Genomic DNA, 12,548 nt, shown 5'->3' on the forward strand with positions numbered 1-12,548 from the left:
CCTGTATTCTAATAGCATTGCTTAAAATTAAGATTTTCTGCTGACTCTTCCACCAGATTTTCTAGAACAAATACCTATAGAAACCTCTGTATACTCAATTTCACTAAACAATTCTGTACCCTTTCCTTTTGAAGGAAAAAGCGTATTTTTTCAGATTTATGCTCAATTTAAAAATATTAAGGCAGCAACGGAAATTTTGCTTGAAATCCTGAGCTATTAATAAGACTATGCCTTTTCTTCCTAGAAAGGTTGTATTAGAATTACTTCCAAGTTTCATAGCAACTTTTATAACTTTACACATACAATGTCTCATTTTTAAGTAGAGTCTCTAAATATGTCTCTATATTTTATTACTGGGCTATCATATAGTTTTCCATTATCAAACAAAATACAATTAAGGCGAAATCTAAAGTCTCCTTTCATTTCGATTTGGGTTGCATTGTAAAACTGCATTGTGTTTTTTTGCTGTACCAATCTAACATTTAAAATAATTTAAGACCATTAGAAATATTTCTTTGTAGTAACAAGATAAATGTATCAGAACATTTATTGTAACTAATTGTTTACTATAGGCAAATCCGCAGCAGTCTGGAAACTGTGATATTGTAACTGTTTTTTACTTACATAATGGTTTACCAATTGCATACCATCTCTGCAGTATCTTATTTGAGTTTCACAATAGCCTTGCCAGAATAGAGCAGAATCTACTGCCTACATTATACAGATAAGGAAACCAAGGCTTCCAAAAGCAACTTATTCTTCCTGGGAACTACATGGTGATCTAAATGAAACTATATGAACAAATAAAAGCTAATTACTATAATCTGACTCTACTAGACTTCACATTAAAACTGAAGCTAAAATACCTCGTGTAAGTTAATATATTTCTAATACAATGATCTGTTACTATTTCTGACTAAGCAAGAACTTTCTTAGCTGCTTTCAAATGCTTAATAAGTTTCTAGCATTAAATGTAAACTGTATGAATTTCAAAGTAGGTACTTTGAAACACACCTCCAAAATAAATCTTAGTTAATATTAAATGTTTTGAATCTCTCAGTTATTTAAAAAAATCAAGATTATCTTACTACAAATTTGAGATCACAATGTATATTATACAATAAGGCCTTCATTAGTAAAGTTGCTGAGTCTTAAGAACGTGTCACTGTAGCTCACTGTTAAGAGGTTACGACTACGAGATTGAGACATACAGGAATAATGAAGATAATGCTGACTTTTTTAACTGAGCATTTAACAAGTAACCTGCTAAGTGCCCAAGACTGGGTTAAATTCGTTTAATATATTTAATATATTCTAGAATGTTAAAATTCATATTTGTTCACTTGGTACTCTGGAAGGACAGCTGTACAGGAGAGTCCTGTAAAACTGTACAATCTATCCATGTCCCTGTGCAGGAAACTGGTTCCTGGTTATCCCCATCAGTGACATGCTGGAAACTTTTCCCAGCTCAGCAACTAGAGCAACCCCATATCCCACAAACATCTCAAACATCTTTATCCTTCCAACCAATCCTACTCACAAAAAAAAATACTTGGAAAGGGGACAAAAGCTATTAGCATATCGTAACACCATCCAATACTGAGAAAAACTAAGCATACCCTAAACTTGCTCCTTATCCAGAGTAAATTTACTGAAAGTATCTTTCTTTAATAACTACTAATTAAGCATGGTATTGGTTTTTAAGAACTTAGGCAGATTTGATGTTGCTAGAATGCCTCTACATTACAATGCTTTTTTAAGAGAAGGAAATATGTGATATCACCTTTGCTTCCAAATCAACCTATAAACCAAATAAAAATTTTATTTACTCATTCTTCTTGTGTGTAACTGAATTATTGTATGAAGTATAATATCTTTAAATGTATTTCATTCTCTTTCATTTCCTTTTTATACTCTTTTTTTTTTATTTTTTACATGGGCAGGCACCGGGAATCGAACCCAGGTCCTCTGGCATGGAAGGCAAGCATTCTTGCCTGCTGAGCCACCGTGGTCCGCCCTCCTTTTTATACTCTTAATGCACGGAAGTTTTGCATAATTTTAAGGACAAATTGACAGAACAAATCTTAAGGAACATCTTTAATTCCGAAGTTATCTAACACCTAAAACTGTTTGGAAAAAGTGACTAGAAATATTTTAGTAATATAAATAGCACCCTAAGAAGTAACCTTTTGAAAAGTGAAAGAAATAACATTTACAATGGTAAAATGCAAATTATACTTTAAAAAATTTAAATACCAAAATGCCTATCCTTCTACCCACCCAAGGCAAAAGTATATGATATGCTACGTTCTTTCTTTCTCTCCCAATCACATCAAGTACTTTATCTTAAAACTTAAATAGTTCTCTAACATTAGTAGGGAATCTTTAGAAGACACAAAAGATGGAAGATGAAACTGCAGCAAGAGAGCATGGCAAATTCAAAAGATCTATTAGTGCATAAATCTACTGGAAAACAACAACAACAAAAGAGAAAGAATTAACAAGCTACAATAAAAGTTATGTCTGTAAAGCAGATTATAACAGGGTGGGAAATATTTCATGTGTCCTCTTGAAAAAGTTACCATGTTTGAAATTAAAAACAAAAACAAAAATAAAAACAAACCAAAAAAAACCCCAGCTGGTATATTTTCACAGCATCTAGATTTATTTATGGTATAAAGCCATAGAATTGTAATATTATTACTCCTTTCCCACCCTGGCAGAGAATAAACATGAATTCAGAAGCACAGTGGAGTGAAAACAAAGAGGAGGAGAGAGAAAAGGCAGCAGAGAAAGACAGAAAAGGTGAATACAGAGCTACAGAAGTATTTATTGAGCATGCTACAGAGGTAAGCAGAGTACACACAAAATGAAATTAAACAACCATCAAACCTCCCAACTTTGTTAGAAAATTAATTTTTAATTGTGCCGCTTTCAAACTATACTGAATTTTACATTTCTAAAGATGTAAAAACTCAACTAATAGAAAATATACATGACCATTCTGTCTACATAGTTAACAGAATCTATGAATCTTGAAACTAAGTACATCAATTTCAAAAAGTATTGGTCATTTTAACAGAATCAACAATTCAGATTGACAAGAACTGTTCAAATTAATTTGACCTGTAGATTCTGAGCCATGTTTTTATTAAAGTCAGATCTATTCCTAAATACAAAATATTTTGAAGATTTATTAAAACTGAATATTACAATGCAAGGTAAATTAAGACTAAAGGCACATAAACTTTGGTCCCACCTGTTTGTCAGTTTTAGAAAACTGCCACAAATTAACCTTCCTGCAAATTTTTGCAGTACACTTTCTTTATCTTTGAAAAATACATGCACCAGTTCCTGAACTAGCTAGACCAGTCTGCACATGCTCAGAAATCCACAACCATATTCCAAATCTTAATACAAACTAAGGATGGCAAGAGATATTTAAATGCACATAAGTCATGTCAACTTCAAAAACATCTACGAAAAATATTCAGCCACAAACAAGACATTACTTAGTGCTGACAATTATATGATACGTCCCACAAGAGTGTGTACAAAAAGGTTAAGATTCCACAATGCTTTCCACATAGGGCTCAAACTTACAGAAATCACTTTGTCATCTTAAGAAATTAATACTCTGCATCTTGTTAATTTTAACTAATGCCTACATTCATAACTGAATTTAGACCAGAATTGTGAGATACAAAAGGCCAATGTTCTTTTTTTAAAGCAATAAAGCCTACAGTAGTAAAAACTAAAAATGCTGTTTTGTTCTTTCAATATCATGTATCTTATTTATTAAATAGAAGGAAATGTGACAAGCCAATAACTAAAAATAAGTTGTTCCAAGCAGGAGAAACAAAAACTTAACCTTTTTACACACCCCTGCCTAAACATATTTTAATTCCCATGTAACAATGTGCCCTAGACAACCAATTCCTTTTTTCTAGTAAATGCGCAATAGCAACTCTAGTTTTCCTTTTTAAGGCACGTATGTCAACTAAGTTGGAAAAAAAAATTAAACTTAAATTTTAAACAGACAATAAAAATGCTTCCCTATAGAACAGATGAAATAAAGCAGTTAATAACTCTGCCTTTACATACGCCATTTCAGTTTATAACAAAGGAATGGTAACAGCGTGAAAAAAAAGGAAACAACAAAAAAAATCAAACTCTGGTCCCCACTTTTCTGAACAGTCAATAGGTGATGACACCAAACAATGTGATTCACCCCCCATCTTCATCTCCCCTTTTTTAAATTGTTGACTTGGAGAAAGATACTCTCAGATGATGGTTTTCACCAAGGTTGTAATTATGAAGATCGATCAAGGCCTGGATAGCTTCTTCCACCGTTGCCATCTGAAGAAGAGCCATTTTGTGATCTCTTCTGAAACAAAATTATGAAATTAGATACTTAATAAATATTAGGAAGGGCTTAAATACTTGCATTTTGCCCCTTCCAGAATCAAAAGTTTCTATAAACAAAAAGAATAGAAACTTCTTGATGGAAACTTTATTTCTACTGAACCATTAATTTAAAGACAAAGAAGCTTGCTTACTGAAAAAACTTAAATGCTTTCACAGTGCCCCCAGTGTTAGCAAACAGAGTTCGCAGATCCTCTTCTGCTACTGAAGGACTAGGAAAATTGGAGGGAAATAAAAAATAAAGGTTAATAATAAATTTCATATTTTTGTTTATGAAATTTATACCCTTAAATAAACTCCAGTTTAAATACTTACGGGATATTAGATAGGTGAAGTGTTGCAGAAGGAGGAAAAATATTCTGAAAATTTTTGGATCCAGGTTTCTTAAAACGATGCAATGGGGAATTACCAAAATCTTTTGTTAACCCCTGATCATCAAGTCCCTCTCGAGGTAGTTGTACAGTCTGATGTTTAGAGAGAGTAACACGAATAATCTTTCCATACATTTTTTGTCCATTAAGATGATTCATGGCTATAAAAAGAAAGGATCCTTATTTTAAAAACTGTAGTAATAAAGTCCAAAACAAAAAGAAGTCTTATTTTAACATCAACAGTTAAAAAAATCAATAAATTATTTAAAGATCTGAATTTTCATGATTTCAAAATAAATCATGAATTTACAATAGTCACTGGTGGCATGACTCAAATTATATTTTCATTTCTACTATATGAAGCCTTTGGGCAAAAAAGTCAGTTTCTTTCACAGAATGAAAATCAAGATTATCAGTATCTCTTCCTAAACAATCTTGCTGTTTCAGAAGCATTATCTCAATAAATCTTATACTTAGCAGCCCAAGAAACATGGTAGTCATCCTTAACTCTTTTTCTCCCTTGTGTTCCACATCATAAGTTCTAAGACCTGTGATACTTTCCCTAATTATTTTTCCGATTCATGTTCTCTTCATCCTTCTACCTTCTACCACCATTATTTTTTATTTGGATAATTTAATCAGTCTCTTAATTATCTTCTTGTTGGACTTTTTTCTCTGCTTTCCTCCAATCCATTCTCTACACAGCAGGTGAGTGACCTTTTTAAATTACAAATTCTAATCATGCCATCCCTGTTTAAAACGCTTAGGAATAAAGTCTAAACCTATTTGTTAACATGTTGTACACCTTTCCCAGTCATACCTTTATGTATCTCTGCTGGCTCTTTTAACAGATATTTATACTGATGATGTACAATATCAACCACTGTGCTAAGACTGGAAATAAAATACCAAGACAAGACACCATCCCAGCCCTCCCTCATGGAACTTATAATTCTAAGTACTGTACTCCATCCACTTTATGTTGCAGCTATACAAAATGTATTTCCTGAAACTTAGTGCTTAGCTTATTACTTCTAGTCCTATGTACATGCTATGACAATTTCACATCTCTTCACTTTCCCTATTATACTCATCCTTCAATGCCACTTCCCTAGGAAGGCCTTACTTCTTCATCTGATGGAAAGGTTCACAACTTCATTAAATATTCCCCATGTACTTACTACGCTATACCTCTTTTTTTTGTTTGGTTGTTTGGGATTTCATGGTCTGGGAATCGAACCCAGGACTCCCACATGGTAGGCAACATTTCTACCACTGAACTATCCTTGTATCACCCTACCCTATATCTCTCTTAAAACAATCACAATTTATTGTAATTTTCTTTACCTTTCTTCAGATTGTAAGGTACATGAAGGAAGTATTGTCTGTACCTCAGCATGTAAGATAGTACCTGAACACAAAACATTACGTGGCTACTTCTTGATGTAGATGCTGGGTTATTTATGTTTTTAACTTTCAAAGCACATATACTTTCCACCCATCTATTGTTCAGTTTCCCCACCAGTCACAAGTAAAAAGACCATTTTCCTTAAGTTATATACTATGGCTAAATTGAAAGTTTGACTGAATACAATTAAGCTGGAATAAAAGTATTACAGCAAAAAGGTAAAATCAACGTGATAGAGCAGAGAATTCAAAACAGAACCTTAAAGTGTAAAAAACATCCACATTATCATTTAGTTTTAAGTAATGACACTTAGTATTAAGTGTCATTTACTTTTAAGTTTAAAATTCTCATTAAAATAACTTGAGATATTTGGACTTTTAAAAAACTTTCCAAATACATGGATATTTTAAATGTATCTCTTTATCACTTAAACTTGCAATAGTCAGAGGACGTGATTTGTAGGATATTCTTTGAAATGAGTTGAAGCTTGCTTTATGACTTAGTATGTGATCAATCTTTGTAAATATGTGCTTATGAAAGAACAAGCTAGACATGTAACTGCTAGAGCCATAATTCTATAGATGTGTAATTTTGTTAAGGTAATTGTGTTGTATCATCTACATCTTTATTGACTTTCATTTCTTCCATAATACATCCAGAAAGACCAGCAGGAATCCCTTAATATGATAGTGGATTTACCCATTTCTCCTTATATTTCTATCAATTTATGATGTATATATTTATATACATAAAATTGTACCTTTTTGGTGAACTAAGTCTTTTATCAAAACTGTTTTAATACAGGTTCATAAGTTGTTTTTGTCCGATGTATCTTTTCAAATTCCCTTTCAGCCTTTCCAATTCTGTTTTATATTGATTTTGTAAATAGGATACAGGCAGTTTTTAAAAAATCAAATCTTTTAATCAATGAATTTACTTTTTACATTTGTAATTATTTACATATTTTGACTTGTTTCTAACATAATCTTTTATTTATATTTTCTTCCATATCATTTGCTTCACCCCCCCACACCCCCCCACCCCCGTTCTACACTGTTTTCTTCTTAGGGTGGAGAGAGGAGGTCTCTTTAGATCTCTCTTTTGTGAGACTAGCCATGCCTCACTAAAAGTGAAAGCTGTTATATACACATACTTAAAAATTGCTCAAATATCACAAATCAGAAAAAACATGATTTCCACACTTTACAGAACAATTTGATAGGCAAAATTTAGGATAAGGTCTGTTTTCAACAATAACTAAATTAAGTTTACTTTTGAGTTAGCAGGGTATATTAAATAAAAAGAGTTGGGGCATTTTTTTCAAGGAGTTCTTGAAAATATGAAGTGGAGAAACTAGATGATTACTTTACCATAAAGGGACGATTCTTAGACATTTTGTTAGGATTCATGTATTATTTTGAAAGATGAGACTCTATGAATTATATCATTCTTGATATATCTAATTTAAGAAAATACTCTATCAGTTTAGTCATGTTAGAGGATTTATTAAAGAAATATCTCAATGTTTGCAAATTTTAAAATTCTGATTTGAAATGCGTTATCACCGCAAGATTTACACTAATACCAATTACATTTAAATACAACTGTCATTATCTCTTACCAATTTTCCTTGTCTATTTCTCCCATGCTACTTCCTAAGCAAAAACACACCTGACTATATTGTAAACAATGAGTGTTTCAAAATAAAGTCCCATGAAAACGAAAAACAATGAGAACAGAGCCCCAAAACAAGGCACATTTTCTCAATAGCACTCCCTAATTTTGAGTATGTTTTGAATACATATATGTTTTAAAGGCATTGGAGGTGTGAACATTTTTTTATGAGTATTACTTTATAAGGAAGTTAAATCAAATCTATCCTAACCTAGCAGCAATAAAAATTAACAAATTACCACCACAGTCTGAAAGTTACAAATCATACTGTTATTAAGTAAAAGCTCAGTGAAACGTTCTTATAAAAATTGGTAAAAGAGCTACAAGTATAGTAAAAATTAAAATATCACATTTAAAATAGTCTTTACATAAAACAAACCAAAAAAATAGCCGGAAGAATACAGTTAATTAAATTCTACCTCAGGCAAGTGGGATGATACTGCATGTTTTCTTTATACATTGTGGGTAATGCCACTTATCCCTCACATGGTGAAGAGAAAAAAAAGAAATACCTGAGAAAACTTTAAAACATAAAGCACTATAAAATGCTATGTAAAATAAAAATAAAAATAATGGCAATGATTTCCCCAGAGTACAAAAACACACAGATGCAGATGAAGATTCATTAGGCACTTATTACATGATCAGTTTTATATATCTTTTTAAGGAAGGTATCTCCTCCAACTCCAGAAAAAATTTCATACTTGTCTGAATTGCCAAAAAGGCTGTTAAGAAGCACTGAAATTCAAACTTACTTCTGACCCCAAAGCACAAAGTTATTTCAGTACATTAGGTTGTTCATATGTGAGTCTCATTTGGATATAACTACAAAGACAAGCTATTCCTTACTTTAAAAACAGGCAAATTTCAAAATTTAACTATGTAAATTTGCATCATTATCCTTGAATCTCAAGGAACAGAATTATAAACTAGAATAGACTGACGCTTATAGTCAATCACACTGTGAATATGAACTTGTATTCTAGATTAATCTGATTTGGTGTATATAGTCAAGTAAGAAAAGTGCAATTAAAACAATTACTTATCTACATAATATTGTAAGTGTAACCTGACTAAAACAGAATTTAAGATTCCAAAAGAGATTAACAAAGGTGTCTTGGGCACAGGTTTTTACATTTTCTAAGACACTGTTGTCTCTAAAAGAGCTTTTGCATATAACTCATTCCATTAGCAGCTTTAGTCAAATAATTATAAATAACTTCAGAATTAAAATAATAGCAGTAATCAAGATTTCAAGGACTATGTGAATAGTTAGTTAACTTCTGTTACCGAGAGTACACAAGAATGAAAAACACTAAGAAAGACCTTTAATACAATGCTATAATTCTTGTGTGAAATTGTTAACATTACAATTTGGAGCCAAACTTTTTCCCACTAGATTATCACTGAGAAAGTTTCGGAACAAAACAAGAAAATACAACTATGCTCATCACGTACAACTATTCACATTAAAATATGAAAATTGCAATGACATTTTGAGCCCCAGTTATTTTTTAAAAATTATTTCTTACTGGAGTAAAGAAGCTAATTTCTATTCATGGATTTACATTATATATTTGAAATCATAATTGAGGATGTATAGATAACATACAATCTGGTCTTACCAAGTTGTGATTGGTTCCCATCAGCCATCTGTATTAGAGCACTGTCTTTCTTATTGTACAAAATCTTCACACGCTGCACATCTCCATAAACACCTTTTTTGGAGCCACAGAGAGGTAATCCAAAAACGGAATTAATTTTCAGTGCAAGTCAGCTAAAGATTATCTTTCTGACATATCAATGGAACATTCAGACATCAACATGATCATCCACTCAATCTCATCATTCTCACAAATGAATAAAGAAGATCAAGATTTTGAACAGTGAATTTTGAAAAGAATAATTTTTGATAAACCCTCAAAGCTATGTGAATGATATTAAATTAAAGACCATGCAAAATAAATCAGCATGCATTAAAACAAATTTCGTGTCTATGGAGAGTTTTAAATAGCAAAGAAAAATAGCAAAAGATTTACTATTCAACTTTAAGCCAAAGTGCTAGCTACAAATAAGAATTAAGGTGAAACAAAAATCAAATCAATAATAAAAGTATAGTGCTAACAATAACATACCGAAGAGGGTAAACAGACTTTGGGGCGTAACCATCTTTAGAAGGAGAGAAGAGCAAGCAGCGTAAGACAAGAAGAGAGAAGAGTCGAGGAAGAGCGGAGATGAACAGATCATCCATAACGAAGGGTGGTTCCCGCAGAATGGTGAGGTGGTCATGGATCATGGTTCAAGGCGGTTAATTGGGGCAAGTTGGTCCGAGGAACATTTGTTCAAGCACAGAAGCATGAACATAGGGAATGGAGACAGGGAATGAAGACAAGGACAAGGAAAATAAAGGTAAGACAGGGAAGGGAATGGGCATTTGGGAAAAGACAAGGAAAGGGAAGGTGAACACACAGGGAAAAGGATGAAATGGGGAAGGGAAACAGCAATGCAGAAGAAAAAAATAAGGAATTGGGGAACAAAAAAAAAAATAAAATATAGGTCAGTACATAGGAAATGCAGGAATTTGGTCAGAAAATGGTTGGTTTATGTACTGTACAAGAAAAACTGAGTAAAATGTAGTCATCCAAGACAAATATGGGTAAAGTACATCTACATCAAAGAGTAAATTACAGCATTTCATCTCAACATAGGGAAGGAAAGCATGCATAGGAATTGTAAACTTTGAATTTTAACTGCATAAGCATGGCTGGTTATGAAATGCAGGCGAAAGTCTTTAAAATAAAAACAAAGGCACTCTGATCCAAACATTTTAGCATGCAGAACTGTGAATGACAATACTATTAAATGATAAAATAAGCTTAATGTTCATATTAACAGAGGCCAATTAAAAATGAAACAAATATTTAAATTAGACATAATAAACTGATACACTGAGCTTCCCACATTTCATACCAGCGTTCATAGCAATCAAAATAAAATATACTAGACATAAAATGTACAACTAAAGAAAACAACTCAGCAATAGATTTCATTTAACAAGAAGGGGGGGATAAAGTTGAAAAAATATTTTTTAGAAGACAATGACTAATAACTGCAAAGAAAAAATTACTAAGAAAGACTGGAAGAGTGCCTCGTCAAGATCTTTGGAAGAACCTTCAAAGAAAAATGTATTAGAGTAGTTCACATAAAATAAGATTTAAAAAATGCAATGACACATAAGCATGGAATGAACAAGCAAATAATTAGAAAAGGCAAAGAGCAAAATTGTTTTACGGTTAAATCTGCAAATTAGATCACATTTGCCTTTGAGAACAACAACAAAAAGATAAAAAGCTGAACTATGGTACTTCACCATATTTTTCTTAGGAAAAATAGGTAGTTATAGGTTTAAATAAATAAATATATATATAGATAAAGATATAAACAGATATGACTATATAAGGAAATAAAGTATTATCTAAACAAATACATAAGATTTTATTCAGAATTAGAAACATACAGAAAATACTTCAACTAATGAATGTACATAAAAACGAAAGGCAAGTGCAAAATGAAATAAACATGAAAAACTTTCACAATGAAATGGAATTAAATAATAAGCATTAGAAAATTATTTTACTAACCTCTTCATTTAAATTGCTAACCAACAGGACTGTATTGCCACCAGCTGAGACTCCAGGCATACCCACTCGGCCAGCAGCAGCTGCAGCAGCTGCTGCAGCAGCATTTGGAATGGCCAAAGGACTCAGAGCTCCTGGAACAGCTGCAACAGGAAGCCCTAATTTTAAAATAAAGCACATTTTACGAAACACACACAAGTCCTTTACAAAAACTAATTTAAGCATGATGGCTGACCATTCCAAACGGTTCCTGAAAGTTAATTTTCGTAACATTTAGGAGAATGGTTTCTGATGCGTAGCAGAGAAAATAACTGGTTTCAATGAAACTATTAAGTATTTGAACTAAGGTACATACCTGTATTTTGTTAAAAAATTAAATACACAACAATCCATTACCTATGGAGAAGCAAGCAAAGGATAAAGAATATAATACTTGAAAGTCTGAAAAATTTACTTTCATGGTTTATAGTAAGAAGCCAAATCTAAAAAATATGATCTTCAAAATAACAGTAACTCATACTTTTTTCCACAAACTTACACTTGGAGTCATATAAATAATCACAGCTTATGAAACAAGTATTAAGTCCTTCAGCTTCTAGAGAAAAATCATTCTGAATATAATTTATTCAAATGACAAAGAAAATCTTAGCAACATCTGTTTGCCTTAATTCTACTCTCAGATAACTATAATGAATACAAGTTTCTCAAACACAACATATTCCCAGTGGAATGAGAAGACGTCACTAGATCACACAAATTTCCTCTTTCAGTATTTCCTATCCTTTGTCAGAACACTTCCTTCTCATTTCCATTGCTCTACTTTCCAGTATTACTCATAACTATCATCTTTAAGTCACTTTATCTCCAGTCATTTATTAGGAAGAATTCTCTTGTCTCAGCACTTTTCATCTACTTCTCAATTATCAATGAACTCAGATCCTTTCATCTCAAATTCTTCCAAACCAGGTTTTCTATAAATACAGGTACATCAAAAACAAACAAACAAACAAAAAGAATCATGTTTTTTATAGT

At 32.0% G+C, this 12,548-nt stretch overlaps 1 protein-coding gene across 4 annotated transcripts in view; it reads right to left on the reverse strand.

The window, feature by feature from the left end:
* Window positions 1-2,900: 2,900 nt before the first annotated feature.
* Window positions 2,901-12,548, reverse strand: part of PTBP2 (polypyrimidine tract binding protein 2) — an 82,040-nt gene continuing 72,392 nt past the window's right edge. Inside the window, exons 9-14 of one of the 4 annotated variants that reach the window (XM_077120177.1) lie at window positions 11,520-11,659; window positions 10,014-10,047; window positions 9,504-9,596; window positions 4,741-4,957; window positions 4,560-4,637; window positions 2,901-4,384 (exon numbers count right to left, since the gene is read on the reverse strand). In XM_077120177.1, the coding sequence (XP_076976292.1) occupies window positions 4,255-4,384; window positions 4,560-4,637; window positions 4,741-4,957; window positions 9,504-9,596; window positions 10,014-10,047; window positions 11,520-11,659 (692 nt within the window). In that variant the 3' untranslated portion in view covers window positions 2,901-4,254. Of the gene's footprint in view, window positions 4,388-4,559; window positions 4,638-4,740; window positions 4,958-9,503; window positions 9,597-10,013; window positions 10,048-11,519; window positions 11,675-12,548 lie in introns of all 4 variants that reach the window. The other 3 variants (XM_077120176.1, XM_077120174.1, XM_077120173.1) reach the window with 3 other exon arrangements.

This window comes from Tamandua tetradactyla, chromosome 11 (genome assembly GCF_023851605.1).
Source record: "Tamandua tetradactyla isolate mTamTet1 chromosome 11, mTamTet1.pri, whole genome shotgun sequence".
NCBI classification, from domain to species: domain Eukaryota; kingdom Metazoa; phylum Chordata; class Mammalia; order Pilosa; family Myrmecophagidae; genus Tamandua; species Tamandua tetradactyla.